The sequence below is a fragment of the Colossoma macropomum genome, unplaced genomic scaffold (assembly GCF_904425465.1).
Source record: "Colossoma macropomum unplaced genomic scaffold, Colossoma_macropomum, whole genome shotgun sequence".
NCBI classification, from domain to species: domain Eukaryota; kingdom Metazoa; phylum Chordata; class Actinopteri; order Characiformes; family Serrasalmidae; genus Colossoma; species Colossoma macropomum.
The window spans coordinates 21,598,036-21,623,550 of NW_023494806.1; the positions used below are offsets into that span (position 1 = coordinate 21,598,036).

General features: G+C 38.7%; 1 protein-coding gene across 1 annotated transcript in view; it reads right to left on the reverse strand.

Moving 5' to 3' along the window:
• Window positions 1-5,323: 5,323 nt before the first annotated feature.
• The window catches only part of LOC118827707 (deoxynucleoside triphosphate triphosphohydrolase SAMHD1-like), a 30,313-nt gene continuing 10,121 nt past the window's right edge, over window positions 5,324-25,515 (reverse strand). Inside the window, exons 7-22 of the mRNA XM_036599147.1 lie at window positions 24,463-24,563; window positions 22,423-22,534; window positions 22,258-22,349; window positions 21,781-21,887; window positions 21,405-21,568; window positions 16,398-16,493; window positions 11,336-11,440; window positions 11,115-11,221; window positions 10,847-10,908; window positions 10,337-10,485; window positions 9,727-9,807; window positions 8,687-8,796; window positions 8,173-8,222; window positions 7,699-7,847; window positions 6,888-6,971; window positions 5,324-5,920 (exon numbers count right to left, since the gene is read on the reverse strand). Of these exons, the coding sequence (XP_036455040.1) occupies window positions 5,819-5,920; window positions 6,888-6,971; window positions 7,699-7,847; window positions 8,173-8,222; window positions 8,687-8,796; window positions 9,727-9,807; window positions 10,337-10,485; window positions 10,847-10,908; window positions 11,115-11,221; window positions 11,336-11,440; window positions 16,398-16,493; window positions 21,405-21,568; window positions 21,781-21,887; window positions 22,258-22,349; window positions 22,423-22,534; window positions 24,463-24,563 (1,671 nt within the window). The 3' untranslated portion in view covers window positions 5,324-5,818. The remainder of the gene's footprint in view (window positions 5,921-6,887; window positions 6,972-7,698; window positions 7,848-8,172; window positions 8,223-8,686; window positions 8,797-9,726; window positions 9,808-10,336; window positions 10,486-10,846; window positions 10,909-11,114; window positions 11,222-11,335; window positions 11,441-16,397; window positions 16,494-21,404; window positions 21,569-21,780; window positions 21,888-22,257; window positions 22,350-22,422; window positions 22,535-24,462; window positions 24,564-25,515) is intronic.

The following is a 25,515-nucleotide window of genomic DNA, read 5'->3' on the forward strand; positions in this document are numbered from 1 at the left end:
ATACCGATCAGGAACTGCAATAGTCTTGCTAATGTTAGCACTGTGCAAACAAAAATAGTTAGTATTATTAGCATTATACTAGCTAGTAGAGTCTTCTAAGCTAACAATAACAGATAACATAGTTAGCTTGCAAACTAAATGTTCATACATGCACCAGAGAGAGACAGAATAAGAAAGACAAAAAGCCCAGACCAGGTGAGGAAAGACAAGAATTTGCACAATGTGCTACAATGTTACTTCAAAGAACACATCACTCTGATTTGAGCATTGTTTTAAACCAGTTTCTACCATCACTCATTTTAAATGCATGAGGAGAGTGGCCTTTTTTAAAAGCTAAGGTGCATCACTTAGTGGTCGTCAATACGTCAATAATTTTTAACAATTTATCCCATGTGCATGACTGAGTACTGTCAAGTATTTCTACACAGTCTTTGCATAAAAGCAATAATGTACAAAAACAGATTGTAAACAGCCTATAGCTGCACATCTACTGGAATGAAGGATATCACTACCACAGCTATGACTACATTAAAAAAAAAACTGTTTTTACACAGTTACTGTAAAATCGCACACATCCTGATTAAATCAACCAGATAAACAGCTAGATGATCAGATTAATTTCCAAATGACTGCATAATCAAAGATCTGATGTGTCATATGAGAATTGTACTTTTGCCCTGGGTAACATTAACTCTTCTTGCTCTTCTCATGTTGCCGTTATACCTGTTGGCCAAAGTAGAGGAGCGTTAGCAATTGTTTCAGTATAGCTAGTTTGCTGACTGATTGAACCTCCTGTAATATTTCCCCTTAATTCAGCCATCTGGATTAACAACATGGATTCCAGGAATAAAAAGGGATACATCAGGTCATATTTCTTGGTAAATGTGAGTAGCTATATATGTGGTAAAAGGCTGAGTAGGCTAACTTCTTACATCTGTCAGCAAATAACATTTTCCAGTAAGCACATGCTTGGTGAGTTAACTTATTGTCTAGTGTTATATTGTAGATTGGAAGTTCCCTTCATTTTCATAAGTTCTAAAGCAAATTAGAAGTTTTCTTCATTTCCATTTAGACATCAGAGAGAGACAGAAACAGGAAGAAAAAAGGCCAGACCAAGTTAAGAAACATAAGAAGAGTAAAGAGGTAAGAATTTGCACTGTGAGCTGTAATGTTACCTCAAATAGCACATCATTCTGATTTGAGCATTGTTCATTCACTCATTCTAAGTGCATGAACAGAGTGGCCTTTTAAAAAAAAGCTAAGTTGTATCTCTTAGGGCTCATCAATACAGGTATCACAGACAAGGCTGTACGCTTTTATTTTATTATCTATTATTCTGAGCACATCCTGTAATTGTTAAAAACAATTTATCCCATGTGCAAGACCAAACTGGACAAAATGTGGTTGTCAGTGACAGACTATTAAATAGTGGTTGGCAGAGAGTCATCAAATATGTTTTGTGGTTGCACTTACAGCAGTCACAGCCTATGTGGGAGGTCTAGGTTTGGGGGGATCAATATGCTTTCATAGGGCCCAAAATGTCTATGTAACTATGTAATGTGTGGAAGAATATTTTGTAATGTGGGTTGTACTTTGGCACCCCTCTTCCCTGAGCAGATGAATCTGATGATTGCGAGTGCATTGAAAGAGAATTCAAAGACAACTCTCGAGGAGATCTGTCTTCTGAGGATGTGAGTGAATTATTTACTATTATCATCAAATTTTTATTTTTGAATTTGAGACATAAACATGAAACTGGACCTTCTTTTGTGGTTCTGTGTGTGACATTAATATGTAAAGACTCTGACGTTTAAAATGATTATTTAATGGTGTACAGGGCGACTCACAGCAGGGTGACTCAGTAATGCAAAGAATCTTACATACGTACAGAGTGAGTTCTCTGTACAGAGTATGTTTCCTTACTTTCACTTAGAAAATCAACAACACATGTAAATTGTCCAGGACTGACTGATTTGAGATGCAAAACATTTCTCTATTTTGGAGCTCACATGCAATCCTGTGGAAGCAAGTTTGCACTCTGGAAGGTTTTCATGATTTTACTCACTTTGCATTTTTTTACTTGCCCCTTTGAATGAAAGGTGCATTGTAAATAAAATGCTTCATCACCATCATCAAGATATCTGTAGAGAGTCCAGAGAGCTTTAGAAAGTCCTGGTTAAATGAACAGGTGGAAGGAAAACCTGACAGGACCTTTACTTTCACTAAACTTCAAGCTAAACTTCACTACATAGTGAGATAGAATCCAAAAGGTTCTGTTTCCACTGTTGGAACTCAGAACCGAAATGGCAGAACTGAACAACAATTCATAACGATTCTCTTTGAGACACTGAAATACTAAATCATACAAATATTTCTAGACAAGTCTTTGCATGAAAGGCAATAAAATATAAGAAAACAGTGTAGTTGCACATCTACTCTAATGAAGAATATCACTGCTACAATTATGACTATGTTTTAAAAACTATACCCTAGTGTTACACAGTTACAGTAAAAGAGCACACATGCTGATTAAATGAACCAGATAAAGATCTAGATGATCAGATTAATATTCAAATGGCCACCTAATCAAAGAGCTGATGTGTCATATGAGGATTTCTGATTTGAAATGCAAATTACTCTAGCAGACTTTAATATACTCTGACCTCATCCCAGGAGGTGACAAAATCTTGGCTTTGTTTACAATTGGTCTACTTTTGAGGGCGAGCCTGGTCTGTTGAGTCGAGATGGTATCCACCCTTGGTGGAAGAATGCTGCTCTTGTTTCTTGTAGTATAGCATGTAGCCTTTCAGATAGCTGGCGGTGTAAGTTAGTCAGTTATCAAACTTTCAGAACTGATTTCATCTGTACACAGTTTCTTCCAACTAAGACCTGTAATGTGCTTTGCTACAAATGTTTCATGCAGTTCATGCCCACAGAGGCATGTGCTGATTTCGTGCCACACCAGTTGAGTGATATTATACATGAATAACAGTGTTCTTGTCCATTTCCAGAGTTTGGGCAGTCTGCGTTGTGCTTAACACAATTTTTCCCATATTTTAGAGTTTGCAGAATTGGGATGGCAACTACTGAATAAGCAGAGGCATATGTTACTATCCTATAGATCTACCCCTGGTTCAATCCCATGTTCTTGATTCCTTAAGGACGTGACAATCCTTGCATGACAGCCAATTATCTGCTGGCATCTCTTCACTCTCTTGCACTAAATAATGTTAGTGCATTCATGGTTGGTTACCACAGTAGGAACCCCTGCTTTCCAAAAAAACACCTCTTAATTACCAGACAGGACCAATTAGTATGTGCATAGAAGAGGTCATTGAACTGAGAACTAAAACACCTAATAAATATTCATGTACCTTTTCTATCACCTTTATTGGTTAAATGATGGTTTCAATAAAAATATAGCATTGTAAAATGAGTTTTTACAGTTTGTAATGTGGATATTGGTGTCTCCTAGGTTTAAATAATTGATTAAAAATTGATCTTTTGCAATAGAGAGATTTGATAAATGCATTAGATTGTGATAAATGTAAGGATAAGCACTAAATGGTATCTTTGTGGCTCATTGTCTCATAATAAGAATGCATGTCTGTACACAACTTGTTAAACTGCTCTACTGTATCGAAACCCACCACAACAGAAGCACAGTTTTTCATAAACTCATCCCCAAATTCCTCTAGTGCATACTCTGTTAACGTCTGGAGTAATCCATATTACAAGTAAAACATGCTATCGTCAGCTAACTGACCAGTTTTTCCTTTTCAAGAAATAACATTTTTATGACATGTACTGCATGTAATGTAACACACATCTACCCGATTAATTGGACTTTTTTGGGAGACTAACATGTCATCCATGGATTCTGATTTTATAAGCCACATGGCTTGTCTTTTGACAATTTTGACAAGTGCAACAAGCTCCTGATGTGTGAATTTGAGTGATGCTGTTATGAATCTCTCTGTTTGTTATTTGCCACTGCAAACCGTTAATAACCATGGGTTTTGGAAAAAGTTGTAAAAAGCTAATACCACACACATAGTTTTAACACCCTCTGTCAAATGTCTTGCTGATTTTCTCAGTGAAATAAATTTTAGTGCACAGGTTCTATTTATTTGCTGAGTTGAACATATTGGACAAAAAATATTATGTACAAACCACATTTCATGTTTTAATTTTTCCCCTTAATATGTTGAAGCTGCACTATGTAAGAGTGGGGGATTTGGAGACCTCTCTGGTGGAAGTGTGTAAATGTATGCAACATGTGGAAGAACCTTTTATAATGTTATGCTTTCATAATAGAGAGAAGGGAAAGTATGATTATTGTTTTAATCTGTGTTTCACAGTGCAGACATCTTTTCTAAAGCATCAGCAACACAACAGAAAAACATACAGACATTTTACATTTTTATTGTAATCATATAGCGAACACTTTCACAGACATCTTTTTACAGACAAATCTACCATGTTTTCAGTGAAATTATTATAAATCATAAGCATGTTATGGAACGAATTTCATTTCAGCATGAACTGAAGCTGTTTTTCAAACAAATCAATTCAGTTTACACAAAAATCACACATCAGCCTTTTCTACGGTGCTGTATTTTCAGTGCTGTCTCTGATCTTTGGTCAGTTAAAGCAGGATGGAGAACATGTTAGATTTTGTGTGTATTGTGAACCACTAGAATGTCTCTGAATAAAGTTGACAAACACAGTGTGCCATAGAGAGAGCTTACAGTTACAGTCTGTACTCTACAGTTCAGATGTTACAAGATGTTACCTGTTGAATCATCTCTCTGCTCTCTAGCTCATGGTGAAAGGACTAGAACAGAGTGCTCTGATTATAAATTCAGTGCTTCATTTTATAGATTACTTTCTGTATTTAGTCAGTAATGATTCCTCATATGAAGAAATAATCAAATAAATTTACCCAATTTCCAGTTACTCCTTACTGTGATCAAATGACCATAATATAATGGTATTAAAAGAACAAAGAAAATAAATCATAAAGTAACATTAGTTAGCTGAGCTTAAAACATCCTGAGTTCTAATAACTCTGGAAGGCACTTTGCAACAAGCAGTGTTACACTTAAATTGATTCAATGGAATATAGAAAATATAGATCAGTAACTAGATTATAAGATACATAAATGATAAATGAGAGAACATGTAACAAAGAACAGCACAGTGGTTACTTTGTTATTCAGACCAAATTAGTTTTGGTTTCATGTAACAGATATTTGACAATGTGCTGCTTTGCTACAATCATCAGAATCAGGAAAATTATTTCTCAAAATATCACAAATAACACACTCAACAATCAATTTCTTTGCCTGTCTTGAAGAACTAAAAAATCAAGTTACTCTCCATTGAGTAGATGGAATGTTGTGGGCTGCTGTGTAATTCAAACATATTACAGATGTTGTAATTTGTAAGTCACACCAAGTCTTTTCCATGATCTCAGATGTAAGAAGAGAACATAATGCTGCAGTTATAAACATTTTTCTGTCCACTCAAACTATCTCTACAAGAGAGCTCAGCTTCTTCCAAAATGTCAGTAACTTTCTTATAGAAGAGATTCACCTGTTAATAAACACACATAAAACAACACCCTTCAGATAAAATGGTACCACCTTTAGAGCAGAATAGAGAAAAGGGTTTAATGTAGATGGCTAATGATAATGATTCACACAATGGCCCTGATTTAGTGAAAAGACCCCTAGATTTTCAGTATGTCTCAGTTTTCTCATAAGCATTTTGGTCTTTTGGAGGGTGGAGCCTCTTGCTGATCCCCTGGAACCTTTCACACTTTGTGCCACAATTTGTCAATCTCCTCTTTGTGCAGTCCTTTGTAGAAGAGCATGACATTGATGAAATTAGGTTGGCCAGGCAGGGCGTACGAGATCTACAGAGACACAAAATTGAATTCTTTTAATTACAAAAAAGTTTAAGGTTAGAAATACATTGCATTGATTCTGTGATTATAAACAAATTCATGCTAATAAAATGCTAAATGTGTAGTATTCCATTTGTAAAATAATTACACCCACAATGATAAGGAAAGCAACACTCGGATACCAGTTTTAATCTAGAAGCTTGTCCTTGCACAGTGCTATTGTTTTTTCTTTCTTGTAGAAAATTAAATTGTTCTCTGTTATTCTGTAACTCAATGTGATAGGCTGTAATCATTTCAGTAGTAATTAGTGAAAATATAATTAGAGAAAATATATCAGTAAAAAAATCATTACTCCAAGTGAACTGACCTAGCCAAACACTTTCTAACGTTGTAATATTTCCTTTTTATTTTATGGTTTCCATGGGAAATGCACTTTTCTGTAAATATAAATATACACTGATCAGGCATAGCACTATGACCACCTCCTTGTTTCTACACTCATTGTCCATTTTATCAGCTCCACTTACTATATAGGTGCACTTTGTAGTTCTACAATTACAGACTGTAGTCCATCTGTTTCTCTGATACTTTGTTAGCCCCCTTTTACCCTGTTCTTCAGTGGTCAGGACCCCCATGGACCCTCACAGAGCAGGTACTATTTGGGTGGTGGATCATTCTCAGCACTGCAGTAACACTGACGTGGTGGTGGTGTGTTAGTGTGTGTTGCGCTGGTCTGAGTGTATAAATCATATACTTAAACCTAACTAGTTAGTTATCTGTATAAAAACTACAGTGTTGCAAAGCTGATCACACAGAAGTACTGAAATGTAGATGTTGTAGTTTCTATTCATGTGCATTTCTGACCTTGACATGGTGCTACACTGTAAGAAACTCAGACATTGTACTGTAATGGTCAAAACTGACTTCAGTTCAGTACAGCAGACCCAAAATCAACCACATATGTCACTGTACTTACCACTTTAAAGTCTGCTACATTTCGAGCAGGCTGCTTACCACCAGCTTTTTTCTGGACATTTTTCAACCAGGCCTTCAGCTTCTCCTGGTAACAAGAAGATCGTGAGAAAAAGGCATCATGGCACATAGTTTACTGTTTTGTAAGAGACATAAAACACACTGGATACAAACAAAGTAGATACAATGGAATTTCACAGACATTTCTACCAAAACAGAAATGGAATCTATTGATTAGGAAATCTTTTTTGGGGAAAATCTAAAGCAGTATCAAAACACGTAAACAATAGTTTACGTGGAACTGTTCTTCCACTGCCCTGTGACGGACTGGCGACCTGTCCAGGGTGTATCCTGCCTTCCGCCCAATGACAGTTGGGATAGGCTTGAGCACCCCACTGCGACCCAGAAGGATAAGCGGTTTAGATGATATATGTGTGTGTGTGTGTGTGTGTGTTCTTCCACTGAACACATAAATATGAAAAAGAATATAGAATGTGCCATGCTAATGATGCGCATGGCCTCCAGCAGGAGAGTTTTCCTCTGATGGAAATACAGCAGTGCTTTATTACAAGTATACTACTTGTAATTAGCAGCACCAGGTGTCTTCTGGCTTGTGAGCACAATGTGGGTTTGAGTGAACTATAAAGCCAAGTTTTTAAAACTAACTATCCAGTAACCAGCTGTTTATAGATCTAACTATATGAGCTGTCAGTTGTTTGTGCTAGGATGACTGCATTACTGAACTGAGGTAGAAAAACTCCATAGAAGATGACAATAGGTAGTCATACAATCACTGTCAAATGAAAGTATCTAACCTTCCACTGGTCATCACTTTGCAAGTGTTTCAGATGCTCAGCTTTGAATATTTTCTCTTCAAAGATAAAAAAACCCTGTTTTAGGAGTTCCTCAATTATTCCATGTGCTGCTGAGATTAGCAGGCATATGATTGCCAGAGGTTTGCCATCTGTAAAACAGAAAAAAGAGAGTAGTTTTTATTAAAATATGTAAGTTTGTCAATCTCAAGTAATACATGCAACATCAGAACAAGCCTGATTAATCTAGAGCTATCATTCAATGAGCAATAATATATAACTGTTTCCTTACATGTACCAGGGGTCCAGAAAATAGGTCTCTGCATAAAGTTAATTCATTATACTTTATTTATATGACTTCAAACTATGAGTGTGAGATCATTACAGTTGCTATTTATGTATGTCATTTAATGGATGCATTTTACAGAGTGCACTGTGTACAGTATATTCTGCTTGAAGGAGAGATAGAAGGAGAACCTATGAGGTCCACATAAGTGATGGTCTTCTTCTCTGAAGCAGAGAGTTTCCTGGAAACATGAAAGCACAGTGAAAAAAAATATTATATAACGATAAAGTTAGAATACAGATAAAATATAGTTTCAATACAGCATTAAAAAAACTGAAAGTAAATATTTGAAATGGCTTGTCAAAATCTAAACTGTATCGCCTTGTAAGCCCCATGTACTTTCGTAGAAACCACTGTCAGTGATCAAAACTGGGTACATAACAAAATGTTTTCAAATGTGCGCTACCACATCAAAATAAAATGTACAGCCTTGTTTTAGTCTCCAAAACATTCTTATTACTGGAATTATTGGATGAAACTCCAAATGTAGCTGTTTTTTTCTTCAAGTTTTAGTAAAAGGGAACTTTTATGTCATCATTGTTGTAATATATGGTGTCTAATCCAGAAGTTTGGAAAAGGTCTATGTAGTGTTTCAGTACAACTCTCTGTTTTCTTGTCATCATTTGAGAGAGGGGAGTCTCTTACAGATCCTTCAGCACTTCTTCCCAGAATTTTTCAGTATCCTCTTCGGGCAGTCCCTTGTACAAAAGAAGGACCTTAGTTGAGTCTGTTTTGTCAGGCAGGGAGTAATGGACCTATAGAGACACAAAACTGAGTTATGTCAGCTGCAAATCATCAACGAATTCTTGCATATTTACACAGGAAATTACATCCACAGTTCCGTTTACAAAATGAAATAATGGGTAACAGAAAACAAAGTTTTTGAATTCAGAACCTCCTCTTCGCACAGTGATACGACATACTGAAATAATGGCTTGTCTGTTCAACCTAAACAATTACTTCATATACATTCATAACAGTTTTTATTCAACTCAAATAAATACTTTGAATGAAATATTGCAAAGCAAAATTAGTAAGTTAGATGAACAAAACAAGTATTTCACATCTATTGAAACCTTGAAAACACTTCAGATCAACTCCTGCCCTGGGCCTCTATTCATCCGTCTTCTCAGATTAGAAGTGATCTAGGATCTGCTCCTCTCAGTAAAATCAGTCTAAATAAGAAAAAAAAAAATCTGATCATAGATCAGCACTCCTGCTCTACGGATCCTGTTCTGCTTTTTACAGTGCAGTAAAATATTTCTTCTAACTTGACCTGGCCAAGAATTGGACATTTTTGCCATTTGATTATCAGGTGAAATCCAGGTGTGTTATAAACATATAGCTGTACAATATAAAATATTGCCGTTGTTCATCTAACCTATATTTTCCTTTGCATTGTTTCATTTAAAGTATAATTTTTAGTTGAATAAAAGCACTTCAGTTGAGTGCTATTTTGGTAGAACTGACAAACCAGTAGTGTAAGCTACTAATACAGAAACTGCACTTTACTATTTGTGTGCATTTCTGTGATGTAGTAGTACACTATAAGAAAGTTATGCATCACGCTATAGTGGTCAAAACTGACTTCTGTCCAGTACAACAGACCAAAACTCAACCACAGCATGGTAAAAATGACGTCTTTTGCAGTGTAACAGTGTAACTCTATATTTTATTGCACTTACCACTTTAAAGTCATCTGCGGTGAATTTTGGCTGCTTACCACCAGGTTTTTGGACATCGTCCAACCAAGCCTCCACCTTCACCTGGTAGAGAAAAGATGGTACAGAAAGGGCATCATGGCACGTTGTTCACAGTTTATAAGAGACATAAAACACACTGAATATAAACAAACAAACACAAACTAAAAACTAAAACAAAGAATGTATTTCTTCTTTAGAATTGGGTAGAGAATTAAGCTTTTTTCTGTCAATTTTAATGGCAGGATGGAAATATTAGGAAACATTTATGGGTAAATGTGTAACAATTTTAAATGATTTAAGAGAAAAAAACAAAGAATAGTCTGTGTGGAATTGTTCTCTCACTGAACACATGAAAAATTAAGAAGTGGTATCAGGTATTTCTTAACCTGTCGGTCCTGTGGGCTGTGAGCCAAAATGTGGGTTTGAATTAAATATAATGTCAAGTTTTTTAATCTCACTATCCAGTAACAAGCCAGTTCATAGTTGTCCATGCTACGATGACTGTATTACTGAACTGAGGTAGAAAAACTTCAGCGAAGATGCGAATAGGTGGTTACATAATAATAACCCCTGTCAAATAAAAGTGTCTAACCTTCCACTGCTCCTCACTGTCGAACTGTTTCAGTTCCACCTTGTTAAATATTTTCTCAGCAATGATCTTGTAAGAGCGCTGTTTTAAAAATCTCTCAGTTTTTTCCTCTGCTGAGTGTCGGAATTGCTGAAGCAAATCTGGTTTGACAACTGGAAAACAGAAAAAAGAGAAAACTGAACATACAATTTAAAATTAACTACTGCAGTAAACACAGTCTCAGTCTCATAGCTTGTAATGTAAATCTCAAATAATTTATGCAACATGAGAGCAGGTCTGGTCCATCATGGGCTAAATTTGAATATCTTTCAGTGAGTGAAAATATATTATCTTTTTGTGAAACCACTGATCATTTTTGCTCATATTTACTCAAATATCCCAGCAGGTGCTATACATGTCTTTGTACAGTTTATTCATTATAATTGAATTTATTTACATGACTTCTAAATCTGAAATCTCTAAAACATTACTGGTCCTGAGTGTCCAGTGTAGAGTGAAAATAGAAGGGATAACCTGAGAGATCCATGTAAGTGCTGGGATTGTTTACCACTGCAAAGACAGGGTCCAGGTAATTCCTGGGCGGGAAGGGGGGGGGTAATAATGGAATTGTGCAGTTAGTATATAGGTCAAAAATACTGTCATTACAAATACAACACCCACCAACTGAAACATCACTAATTTGGTGCTTCTAATATGCTTTATCAGTTTTCTCATCATTATCATAATCTTTTGGAGAGTTGAGCCTCTCACTGAGCCTCTCATCTTCTTCTGCATTTCTTACCAGAATTCTTTTATATGCTCTGTGAGGTCCTCAACAGCTGTGTTTTCTCCCTTGTAGAAAACCATGACTTTGATTTCAGCAAATTTCTCAGGCAGGAGGTATGAGACCTGCAGACAGAGAAAAACTGAACTTTCTAAACATTTTTTGAAGGTTGTTAAGACAATGCAGTGATTCTGTGTCAAGTAACAGATAAATGACACTATAGTTCTTAAATCTGTTACCTCATCTTTGGACAGCTGTATTGATATGTCTGGCTTATCTCTCCTATAGAATCGTAGAGCATCAATTGGATTCTTCTCTTCCATGCCATAGTTGAAATTGATAGGCTGTAATGATGAGAACATGCTGTTAGAAACTTGCAGTTCACAAATATCAGTAAAAAGTCATTTCAGCAATGATTATGGATTGTAAAACTTCATTATTCCTACTCACACACACTATATAGACAAAAGTTTCCATATACTTAGACACCTCCACAGTACACCTACAGGAGCTTTTATGACTTCCCATTCTAAATCCATAAGCATTAATATGGAGTTGGTCCCACTTTTGCAGCTATGACAGCTTTCATTTTACTGGGAAGCTTTCCACAAAATTTTGGAGAGTGTCTGTAGGAATTTTTGCCCATTCATCCAAAAGAGCATTTGTGAGGTCAGACACTGATGTTGGACGAGAGGGCCTGGCTCACAGTCTCAGTTCTAGTTCATCCCAAAGGTGTTTGATGGGGTTGAGGTCAGGGCTCTGTGAAGGCCAGTCAAGTTCTTCCACACCAAACTCACCCAGTCAGGCCTTTATGGACCTTGCTTTGTGCACTGAGGCTCAGTCATGCTGGAACAGTAAAGGTTCTTCCCCAAACTGTTCCCACAAAGTTGAAAGCATAGAATTGTCCAAAATGTCTTGGTCTGCTGAAACACTGAGATTTCCCTTCACTGGAACTAAGGGTTCTAGACCAACCCCTGAAAAACAACCCCATAGCTCTACCCTCCTCCTCCAACTTTACAGCTGGCACAATGCAGTCAGGCAGGTAAGGTTCTCCTGGCATTCACCAAACCCAGACTCATCCATCAGACTGACAGATAGAGAAGCGTGATTCGTCACTCCACAGAATACGTTTCCACTGCTCCAGAGTCCAGGGTCGGCGTCCTTTGCACCACTCCATCCAACACTTGGCGTTGTGGTTGATGATGTAAGGCTTGCATCCTGCTGCTCGCTTATGGAAACCCATGCCATGAAGCTCCTGGCGCACAGTTTTTGAGCTGATGTTGATGCCAGAGGAGGTTAGAACTCTGCAGTTATTGAGTCAGGAGAGAGTTGGTGACCTTTATGCACTATGCTCCTCAGCACTCAGCGACCCGCTCTGTAACTTTACGTGGTCTAAGACCTCATTGCCGAGTTGCTGTGGTTCCTAAATGCTTCAACTTTTCAATACTACCACTCACAGTTGATTGTGGAATATTTATGAGGGAAGAAATTTCGCGAACTGACTTGTTACAATAGTGGCATCGTATTACAGCACCACGCTGAAATTCAGTGAGCTCTTTAGAACACTACATTCTTTCACAACTGTTTGTAAAGGCAGACTGCATGGCTAGGTGTTTGATTTTATATACCTGTGGCAATGAGACTGAATGAAACACCTGAATGCAATGATTAAGAGGTTTGTCCCAATACTTTTGTCCATATAGTGTGTATTTTATATTGTACTTTCTTCATAGCACCAAAATAAACAGAGCTGAGCTTCCTTTTCCTTGTCATATAGTAATTAATACAGCTTTTTTTTTTAAAAAAAAATAAGTGTATGGTAGCCTTGTGTGTAATTTGACTGGATCTCTTTTTTTGAGGTTGCAAATTTTGACAAATGCAAGACTGATCTAACTAATTAATCAGAGCTAGCTTGCTAACCTGAGTAAGTACAGTGTTCTTTTACTGGTTTTTGTTTCACTGTCTTGTTTCAGAATAATAAAAAAACATGTTAGTGCTTCATAAGCTGCTGCTTATGTTCTGAGTACATGCTAGCTAATTAATTTAGCTAATGTGAGCTAAGCTAATGGGCAGCAAAACTTTGTGCCTTAGATATGAAACAGAAAGATATAATGTACTAGCAGAACACACTGTGATCAGTCTCAGCTCTCAGATATTCTCCTTTAGTGGTAATATCACATTTTGATTTTATTTTGTTTGGGTGCGTTATTATCGATACAGCCAACTATGTCAAATTTAGATTTTACACAAAAAGAATTTAATAAACAACTTATTTACTACTACCTTTCCAATTTTTCATTTCACTGTATAATACATCATTAACTCCTAGTGATGAACGTGCTAACACCTTGTTCATTAATAATGAGTTTCCATGTGTTTTACTTTAATACTGTTGTAGATCTTGAGGAATTACTGTTGAATATATCAGTAATTTATGAGTAGTTATTCTGAGAAACCATAGTTACTAAGTAATTCTCTATGAGACTCAGTAGTTATTGTTCAGTTAATAGTGAACTACCCTAGTCATTAGCTCTCTATTACTTACTGAGTAATTACCCAGTACTCCCTGGTAGTTAATAGTAATTACTAAAGTGTTAATGCAGCACTTTTCATTCGCTTCTGATTAGCTCCTGAATAGTTACCTGTTAACTGGGTCAGTGAGACTATAGGAGCAGCAGTAGACTAAAATGGGTCATGAGAGACAAACATCAAACAGAAACAGTAGGGAGTTTTTCCCATCTACTTTTCCATGTATATGTATTCTAATTTATTCTGAATCTTTTATTTTTGTATGTAGCAAGCAGGTTTTGGAAGTAGGATGCTAGTGTTACTGCTATTGACATGTTTGTTGGCAAATGGAGAAGCTCATTGGGTTTGCTCTCAGTGACATCATAAATGTACATGATGCACTGTTATAAAGTCCTATAACTGGAGTTCAAAAATGCAAAAAAAATAAAAGGGCAAAGTTGATTTGGTTGTTTGGTGCTCAGAAAAGTAGTACATTTATTAATAGAAAAATCATTAATCATTTATAGGAACCCATTAATTTTGGAATCGTTCAAGAGCGCTAAAGTGTTTGACAAACCTGAAAAAAATTACTGAGTGGCAGTTCTCCTTTCTACACATTTTCTGCAGTTATCACCTCACATGAATAAAGAGCCATTAGAGACTTCAGAGCATCACTTGAATAGAGTTTAAAAACTGTTTTGCTGTGATACTCAGATAATTGTTTGGTCTGATTGTAGAAATAACTAAAGTTGCTAGACTATCACTTGCTTAAAAATACATATGTAAAAATTAGATTTATTCCTCAATCTCACATTACAAATAATACTACATCATCGGAGACTTTTGTCATTCACAGAATAGAGCCTGTTTCTGTCTCTCTGTCTCTGTGTGACACGCTGTTTTGCTGTTTGACTTTCAAACAAAGTAAAAATACATTTCTGAATACATTATATAATTAGTATGATTACCAGAGGAATATATCACAGTAAAGAAACTCAAAACTTGATAAATTGTTGCTGTTGTTAAGGATTTTAAACGTAGAAATGTTCTATACAGGTATCTGTTAATTTATGCAGTTTGAAAGCTGTGAATGCAATGTTTACTGTGTGTAGATGTTGACACCTACAGTATGAGGCTAATGTTGAGGGAGCTAAAGGGCAGTAAGTAATCTACTTGTTATTTAGACTCTTCATCAAGGAATCTGTGTTTTAGGGTTAAATAAACAGTAACAAACTCTGCAGAGCCTTTTAAGGGTTCTAAACTACCTTATACAGGAAACAGAAGTTTCTTATTGATCTAAAGAAAGTGTTGTCAGAAAGTGTTGTCTATCTTTAATACAGTAAGTGTGAGAAACTCAATATTATTCATTTTAACAAAATAAAATTACAAATTCTTACATAGTTCTGCTTTAAGTCAGTTGATGCTTAAAAGCGTGTGAATTATAGACCAGGGGCCATATTACAGAAACATCTTAACTCTGAAATCTTAATTGTTTAGTCATGACAACTTTAGTTAAAACTGAGTTTAGGACAGTAGCTATTACAGAAAAACAGCTCTTAAGTTCATAATCACATCCATTAACTCCAGATAAGAAAAAAGTATGACGGAAACATCTTAACTAGACTAAATCTCCTAAATACTGTCATAACTTTAGGATAAACCCCAGAAAAGTCTTAACTTCTGTTTTAACCATCTGTTTCTATTGTTTTCACTATAACTGGTATAATGACGTTACATTTATCTACACTGAAAACGGTGCTTTGGCTGATGAGTGTTTTAAAAATCTCAGATGCTGCAGACACGATTTCCATTGTCCCTTCTCATTACCTTTGTGTGTTAATGTTTATGATAAAATATTACAGTGGTGGTGGTGAATAATGAGGAGACAGAGCTGAATGTGTGTCTGTTTATTAGGAGGAATACTGAATACTGGGAACAGTAGCTGTAACCTTTTATAGCTTAAAATATTTTAACGTTATTTTGATGAGTTCATATTTTAGACAGACAGGACAGTTAATTGTTGACTATGCTTGAGTAGTTTAAGATTTTCTAACTTGAGATAAGGTGCCCTAAGATAAGATTCCTACATTAAGATAATATTTGCTTCTGTAATACGAATTAGTGAAAAAAATTGTCTTAACCTGTCAGATCTTAACTTAAGACAAAAAGATAGGAACACAGCCTCTGGTGTGTCCAGTTCCGGTCCTAGAGATCTTTTCACCCTGGAGAGTTCAGATCCAACATGCCTGGATCTTATATTCAGAAGCCCCTGGAGGCTATCATTACCTTAATCAGGTGTGCTAGATTTCATTTTCATTATCATTCAGATTATTTGTTTAGTGTTAGATTTTGACACTTCATTGTAGTTTTTGTTCAATTTTTTTGCTTTTTTGGTCAAAGTTGTTGGCATTTTTTCTTGTTCAGCCAAAGACTAAAAGTGCCACTTGATATCATTTTTGGCAGATTTTTTTTTTTGTTTAAAATAGTTAGTGGCAAGTAAACAAAATATCCAATTTGCTTTGCTGTTCATGTGGATATGTCTTTCTTGTAGCTTTGCTTTGACAATCAGCTGACCCTTAACATCATGTAAAAACAACTGTGTCCATGACTGATTGTTTTCCATATCAATGTAATGGCTCTTTCACTGTAGGTGATTCTTGGTCAAGCTGAAGCTTTTTCTTAGGCTCACATGGTACTGTTCTTGTACTATAATAGTTGAAATGCTTTCTGTCTGACACAGCAGACCCAAACTTAATCACAGAGTGTGATACAAATGGTTTTTAGTGTTCTTACCAAAACTTTAAAGTCGACTGCCTTGAGCTGCTGATCACCATTCACTTCCTTGACTTTTCTCAACCAGGCATTCAGCTTTTCTGTGAGTAATTCTTCCTGAGAGAAGATAGTAAGAAAACAGCATCACAGCATGTAGTTCATAATTTTGTGAGGGATATAAAAACACATTAACTGTATGAAAAGTGTGGACAAAATCAAATGTCATGTTGCAGTAAATTCTACCAAAACATAGATGGATCTTATTTTATTTCCAAAACTAGGAACTGAATGTCTCCTAGAAAGTTCTCAATGGGGATTTTCAACTACTATTCTTTCTGTGAACACAAAAATGTAAAAGAATGTCAAAACATGCCATGGTAATGATGTATTTTCCTCTGGCGAGAATACAGTCAGTGTATTTTATAAGTTTACTACAACCACTGAGTGATTCCCTTCCTGGATCGGGGCCTTGTCGTGGCGGAAGGGCTTGTGTGGTCTAGGGATCTTCAGAGCTAAGTCGTCGGGAGCAACGTGCTCCTGGTAGGGTCTCCCAGGGCGAACAGGTCTGGAGTGAAGACCCAGACTAACTCGATCCAAAAACCTCCATGAAAAACGGACACAGAACATCGTGTACCCTGCCCGGGAGAGGGTCACCGGGACCTACCCCTGGAGCCAGGCCTGGGGGTAGCGTCCCTCGGCGAGCGCCTGGTGGCCGGGCAGCCCACGCAACCCGGCCGGGCTCAGCCCGAAGAGGCAACGTGGGGGGACCATGTGGGCCCACCACCCGCAAGGTCCAGCATGGGGGAGTGGTGCAGTGCCATACAGGCAGTGGGAGATTGCAGGGGGGCCCTTGGTGACCTAGGCCCCTGCGGCAGAAACTGGCTCTTGGTACGTGGAATGTAACCTTACTGGAGGGGAAGGAGCCGGAGCTTGTGCGGGAGGTTGAGAGGTACCAACTAGATATAGTTGGGCTCACCTCCACCTACAGTATAGGCTCTGGAACCAAACTCCTGGATAGGGGTTGGTCCCTCTCCTACTCCGGGGTTGCACAAGGTGAGAGGCGCCGGGCGGGTGTGGGGATACTCACGAGTCCCCGGCTGGTGGCAGTACAGTTGGAGTTTGTCCCAGTGGACGAGAGGGTCGCCTCAATGCGTATTAAAATCGCAGAGAGGAAAACTCTGACTGTTGTGTGTACTTATGCACCAAACAACAGGTCGGAGTATTCTGCCTTCTTGGAGCAAGTGGGCGGGGTTCTGGAAAGGGTCCCGACTACAGACTCCATAGTCTTACTGGGAGACTTCAATGCTCATGTTGGCAATGACTGGGAGACCTGGAGAGGCGTGATTGGGAAGAACGGCCTGCCCGATCTAAACCCGAATGGTGAATTGTTATTGGACTTGTGTGCTAGGCATGGATGGTCCATAACGAACACCAAGTTCGAACACAAGGATGTTCATAAGTGTACATGGTACCAGAGCTCCTTGGGTCAAAGGTCAATGATCGACTTTGTTGTCGTTTCATCTGACTTGGGACCATATGTTCTAGACACTCGGGTGAAGAGAGGTGCTGAGCTGTCAACTGATCACCATCTGGTGGTGATTTGGATCAGATGGCAGGGAAGACTGAGGGTTAGACCCGGTAGGCCCAAGCGAATAGCGAGGGTGTGCTGGGAATGACTGTCGGAGGCCCCTGTTCGGAATGATTTAAACTCCCACCTCCGGGAGAGCTCTCTCATGTCCCGGCAGGAGGTAGGAGACATGGAGTCTGAATGGACCCTGTTCAAAACCTCCATTGTGGAAGCTGCCAGGCGCATGCTGTGGCCAAAAGCTTGTTGGTGCCTGTCATGGCGGTAACCCAAGAACCCCCTGGTGGACACCGGTGGTGAGGGAGGCCGTCAAGCTGAAGAAAGAGGCCTTTAGGGACTTTCGGTCGGCCTCGAGGAGGTTCTGGACAACTGTCCGGAGACTCAGGAGTGGTCGGGGAGGCTGCGCCCAGGCTGTATTCAGCAGGGGTGGAGAAACTCTGACTTCAAATGAGGATATTGTCGGTCGGTGGAAAGAGCACTTTGAGGAACTCCTTAATCCGGGGGACATGCCTCCCTCATGGGAGTCAGGGCCAGAGGCCTCTGGCGTGTCAAGCTCCATTTCCCTGGTGGAGGTCACTGAGGTAGTTGGCAAGCTCTTCAGTGGCAAGGCACCGGGGGTGGATGAGATTCGTCCGGAGATGCTTAAGGCTCTGGATATTGTGGGGCTGTCGTGGCTGACACGCCTCTGCAATAGTGCATGGACCTCGGGAACAGTACCCTTGGACTGGCAGACCGGGGTGGTGGTCCCTATTTTCAAGAAAGGGGACCGGAGGGTGTGTGCCAACTATCGGGGTATCACACTGCTCAGCCTCCCTGGGAAAGTCTATGCCAAGGTGCTGGAAAGGAGACTTCGACCAATAGTTGAACCTCAGATTGAGGAGGAACAATGCGGATTCCGTCCTGGCCGTGGAACAATGGACCAGCTTTTCACCCTCTCACGGATTGTTGAGGGGGCATGGGAGTTTGCCAACCCAGTCTACATGTGTTTTGTGGATTTGGAGAAGGCTTACGACCGTGTTCCCCGAGATATCTTGTGGGAGGTCCTCCGGGAGTATGGGGTGCCGGGGTTACTACTCCGGGCCATTCAATCTCTGTACGCCCGGAGTGAGAGCTGTGTTCGTATACTCGGCATTAAGTCGGACTCTTTCAGTGTTAGCGTTGGACTCCGCCAGGGTTGTGCTCTGTCTCCACTCCTGTTTGTGACATTCATGGACAGGGTGTCAAGGCGTAGCCGGGGTCAGAAGGGCATTATGTGTGGAGGCCGGAGGGTGGCGTCTCTGCTATTTGCAGATGATGTTATTCTTTTGGCTGGATCACATGGATGCCTCCAGCGCACACTGGAGCGGTTTGCAGCTGAGTGTGAAGCGGTTGGTATGCGGATCAGCACCTCCAAGTCTGAGTCCATGGTCTTAGCCCGGAAAAGGATGGTATGCCCACTCCAGGTAGGGGGAAAGGACTTGCCCCAGGTGGAGGAATTTAAGTATCTCGAGGTCTTGTTCATGAGTGATGGGAAGAAGGATCGTGAGATTGACCGCAGGCTGGGACAAGCGGCAGCAGTAATGCGGTCGCTGTACCGGACTGTAGTGGTGAAGAGGGTCGGGATGTTTACCGATCGGTCTACATCCCGACCCTCACCTATGGTCATGAGCTGTGGGTAATGACCGAAAGAATGAGATCGCGAATACAAGCGGCAGAAATGAGCTTTCTTCGCAGGGTGGCGGGCTACACTCTGTTTGATAGGGTGAGGAGCTCGGCCATCCGGGAGGAGCTCGGAGTAGAGCCGCTACTCCTCTGCATTGAGAGGAGCCAGCTGAGGTGGTTCGGGCATCTGATCCGGATGCCCCCGGGACGCCTCCCGGTGGGGGTGTACCAGGCACGGCCTACCGGAATAAGACCCCGGGGTCGTCCTAGGACCCGCTGGAGGGATTATATCTCCAAGTTGGCCTGGGAGCGGCTTGGGGTCCCCGGGAATGAGCTGGAGGAAGTTGCGGGGGACACGGTCACCTGGGATTCTCTGCTCTCCCAACTGCTACCGCGACCCTATCTGGACTAAGCGGTTAACGATGATGATGATGATGACTGAGTGATTTGACAGAAGATAGGCACTGTGTGCTTCAGCACTTGGCCCCACTCTGTAAGTGTGCATGGTGTACCGCTTCATGGCTGAGCTGTTGTTGTTCTTAGATGCTTCTATTTCACAATAATGGCACTTACGGTTATCTGGGGCAGATCTAGCAGGACAGAAATTTTACAAACTGACTTGTGGCAGAGGTGGCATCCTATAACACTGCTATGTTTAAAGTCATTGAGCAGTATGACCTATTCTACTGCCAGTGTTTGTCTATCAAGGCTGTAAGGCTATGTGCTTAATTTTATCCACATGTTAGCAATGGGTGTGGTTAAACACCTGAACTAATTAGGAGGGGTGTCCCAATACTTTTGTCCATAAAGTGTATTTCTTAACCTGTTGGTCCTGTGGACTGTTGGCCCAAATATTGGTTTGAATGTGTTAGTTAAAGAAAAACTCTATGAGAGATTTAAAGCTAGTAGGAGTTAGTGCTGTTTTATTCTTGTCTAGTCTCATTTTTGTATTGTCTTGGGCTTGGTAATATTTGTGCTCAGACTTGTCTCTGTCTTGCCAGATTATTTTTTTGGTCTTGATTGAGTCCAACTATCATTTAAAAATTAGTGTCTTTCTTCTACTGCCACTATTCTGTCCTAACTTAGCTCTGGTGCATTCATTTTCACATAAGTGAAAAACATTAACTATTTAATGTGAAAAACCATTCTAAAATAACCTTTAAACATACCCTTTGACAGCCTTGCATAACTATGATGTTTAGTCTACTGTTTTGCTACATGACTGTCGTAAAACGTACTGAATTATTTTCAGTTACTGCTTCAGTTCGGGAGGTAGGCTGAGATTTTCAGTAGTTTGAGAAGCAGTTTTCCAAGTCTGAGTGGATGCCACTGAACATGTATCAGTAAGGTTTTGAAAAGAGGTAAACCATTTCACAAGTTTTCTGACTAAACTTTAATTTCTGTATTTAAGATCGAAAAAAATATGAACCATTAGAGTAAATTCATTGACCTAATTCAGCCATTAAGACAGAGCCAGACAGACTATTAATTTTAAAGACATTGCACAGCATTAACTTAACCCATTGTTGACACATTGAAAAACATAGGACTCTCTCAACTTTGAAGTTGTGTAACTCAAAAAAGTTGCATCTGTTTGGGTTTCCTTTAGCCAGTTAGCATTTACATCAGTTGAATTAATTCACAGTGAAGATCATTTGGATGCATGTATTGATTGTCAAGAAACGTACCATACATGCCACATTTGTGTTTGTACTTGACTAGTCTTAGTCTTGGACTCAATAAAGTTAGTTTTGGTCATAGTCCTATTTATATGTTGCATAATAATAACCTGTGTGACTAACCTTCCACTCTTTTTCATTCTTCATCAAGTGTTTCAGTTTTGCAGGGTCAAATATTTTCCCACCAATGAACTTGTAAAGATCACGTTTTAAAATTCTTCTGATGATGTCCTGTGCTGTTCTGAGGTTTTCGTCTGGTGAGCGTAGGATTTGCTGAAGAATGTCATCTGTACAACAGAAGAAGAGAAACCTAAACATCAGTAAACACAGAACAGAGTTTGTAAGAAAGTACTTAAGTCTGTCTTTTTCATGCAATCTTAAAGTATATTCGTTATATGACTAAGATAAAAGAGAATACTACAATTGATGCAGGTGGCTATTTTTTCCAAAGTACGCTGTGCACAGTATATTTTATTTGAAGGAGAGGTAGCAACAGAACCTGTAAGATACATGTAAGTTTCAGGGTCGTCTACTGCTTCAAGGATGGTGAGTTTTTTGTCACCCAGTTTAAAGCTTTTGGCAGCTGCTTTGAGTGCATCCACAATCCTAAAAAATATGAATGCACAGGAGACAAGAAGTTTGTGATAAATGCATATGTGATGTATCGTTATTGTCCAAAAAAAAAACAAAACAAAACAAAAAAAAAAACAATTGTGTATACAGGAAACGGCAAAAGATTTTTTTACTTCTAATATAAAATTTTATACTCTTCTGGACTACTTCTGTCAGTTCATTCATCAAGAAATGTTACCCGACAATAAAGGGCAGTGGCTGTGCTCAAATTATATAGAAAAATAAAAATTAAAAAATTGAAACATGTGGGTCTTTTTTCCAAATAAATATTTTGAGTAGAATGTATTCCTTTGTTGTGTAAATTACATATGTGTGGTACAGTTATATAGGTTCATGAACTTACATGAGTTCAACTGCAGTTGCAACCCTGTGGTGACAAGCGTTTTTGCGTATGAGGTTACGAATCTGAAAGAGCTCGTACATGTTCATTGCTTCCTGATAGACATAAAAGGAAAACTCAGAAATGTTTTCAAATGTCAATACACAGTTTCCATGTGTTAAATATTACCTTGTCTCTTACGCAGATCTGCTTTTCACCATTCTCATCAGTGCAAACTCGTGCAAACATCATGTAACGTTCATGGCTGAAGTTGGATTTCATACCCAGATGGTGGCAATCCCTGAATAAAAGGCACAAAATTCAATATACACGTTACTACATAATTCATATACTAGAAGTGTGTCTTAAATCTTGGAACAATTAAAGCCAAATTTCTAATCTCTATTTTTGTGATCATAGTGCAATTGCAAAATTGAGTTGCAAAATCATGTTGCTGGCTGGTGTCAGATAGAACCAGACACTTGCAGCAGAGGCTTGAATTAAGATTTTTAATAACGAAGGGCTTGTCCAAAATCACAGTCGTAAATCCAAAGCAGAAAGGCGAAAACCAAAGCACCAAAACGAAACACGTACACGGGTAAGCAGTCAGGTACATGTGATGAACGCTTGGTACGCACAAAGGTTCACAATTGTCCTAGCCTAAAGCCTGGGCTTATATACTAAACTAAGTGACAAGGTAATATAGAACAGGTGTGAGTGAAAATCAGAAGTCCAGAGAAGAGGTGCCCTGATAGGTGGATCTGTGAGAGTCTGTTTTTTATTTTGAGAGTCCGTAGTCATGTGATGCAGCAAGGAGTTCTGGGAATTGTTGCAGAAGTACCAACCAGGCCAGAGGGAGGCGTGACACTGGCACATTTGGGTGTGGCACATACATTTTTCCTATTTTTGGATTGAATGATAACTTGTTGCAGAATGGCACAATGCTAAAAAAAGACCAAGGTGAAAACTATCTATATAACACCTAGCGATATCCTATATTTTAAACACCTAGCGATATCCAATCACATCAACTCCTCTTATTATTTAGTATATATATTAGATATAGTAATGAATTCCTAATCATGTAATGTGTAGTATTTTCAATAAATAATGCACTGGACGCCAAGTGTTGCAGAAATTTTATGCGTATATATATATATATATATATATATATATGCTGTAAATGTCAAAGGTGTTACACCACCTCCACCAGCCTGGACTGCTGACACAAGGCTGTTTGAATCCATGGAGTCATGCTGTTGGTGCCAAATTCTGACCCTACCATTTGTGTGCCTAAGCAGAAATCGAGATTCATCAGACCAGACTATGCTTTTCCAGGCTTCAGCTATCCAGTTTTGGTAAGAGTTACCGTAGCCTTTCTGTTAGCTCGAACCAGTCTGGCCATTCTCCGTTGACCTCTCTCATCAACAGGGCATTTCCGTCTGCAGAATTGATGCTTACTGGATGTTTTTTCTTTGTTGCACCATTCTGAGTAAATTCTAGAGATTGTTGTGTGTGAAAATCCAAAGAGATCACCAGTTATATACATACTCAATCCAGCCTGTCTGGCACCAGCAATCATGCCATGGTCGAAATCATTGAGATCACTGAGGTAAGCTCCTGACCGGGAAAACCACTTTTGAAATTTTGACAGAAGGGTTAAATCTGTGTCAGAATCCTGCTAAAATTGTGTAGTGTACTCACTTGAGATGATTCTTGAAGTTCTTTAGTAAAGGTACAACATCAGTCTTATAAAGAACCATTTCATGCTTTCATAAATATGTTTTTGGGCTCAGTTTCCCAAAAGCATCTTAGTGTTAAGACCATATCAACTTGTAGAGAGTGCTCAGTGTAATGCTTACACTATCATTAAAGAATAATCTTTGTGCTTGGATGCTTTTGGGAAACCCAGGTCAGAATGTGCTTGTTTTATAAGATGATGCAATGACGCATCAACTGTCTGATTTACAATTAGTAGCTACAACTAAGTCAGTTGTATTTACTTAGTAATTGGATGTAATTGCTTGTTTGTATTGAGGTGATATAAAGTGTACATTCACAAAACTGTACTGTAGGAAATTGGACACATCTTTGCATCTGTATTTAAATACAGTCAGGAAATACAGTTATTATATAGTGACAAAATATCAAAAATGCACTGGTGTCAAAAAATGTGCTTGTGGCTGCATGAAAATAGAACCCAAAGAAATACACAGAAATGAAACTCACCGACTGAAATAATCCATTTTGTCAACATCAATGCCAGTTGTGTGATTGGCCACGATCTGATACAAAAAGGACTTCTCCTTTGTTCTTCCTTTGTATGGCCACTGTACAAGACAAAGAAAAAACATGTATACTAAATGTATACAACAGCCCCAGTTCCAAAAAAGTTGTGACTGTGTGTAAAATGCTAATAAAAGCAGAAAGTATCGATTAGTAAATTCTGTTTGACCTGCACTCAATTGGTACCAATACACAATATTTATGAGTAACACTTTATTTGGAGTGGACTTTTGTAGATGATTAATAAATTCTCAGTAACACATCAACAACTTATCAGTGGAGTAGCAGTAGTGAAGCATCTGGATACATTGAATTAAATATCTTAGATATGCCATTGATACATTACTTACATTAAGTAGATGTATTGTTATATCTAATCTTACCAACCTTACCCAAAACCTAACCCTGACCCTGGCCCTAATCCTAACCCTAACCTTAACCTCAACCCAAAACTTAACCCTAACCCTGGCCCTAATCTTAATCCTAACCTTAACCTCAACTCAAAAATGTTACTGAGAGTCTTTTGAGTGTTTGTTTCATCGAAAAGGACCTCTCAAAATAAAGTGTCACCAATTTATGATCTTCATTGTTTTTGTAAATATGCATTCATTTCAAATTTGATGCCTGCAACACATTCCAAAAAGGTGGGACAGGAGTGTATTTACCACAGTGTTAAAGCACCGTTCCTTTTAACTGTACTAATAAATGTTTGGGGACTGAAGACACAAACTCATCCAGTATTGAAAGTGGAATTTTTAGCTGAAAAAGTCTTCAGTTGTGCAAAGCTTTATTGTATTTTGAGCTTCATAAAGTGTCACAGATTACATTAGGAAACAGTTTTGAACTGTAGGCAGGCCAGTCGAGCACCTGCACGCTCTGATTATGCAAGTGTGCTGTTGTAAGGCAGGTCAAATGTGGCTTGGCATTGTATGGTTAAAATAAATAGCATCTCTGACAAAGACTTCAACTAGAAGGCAAAATATTTTCCTGCAAAAT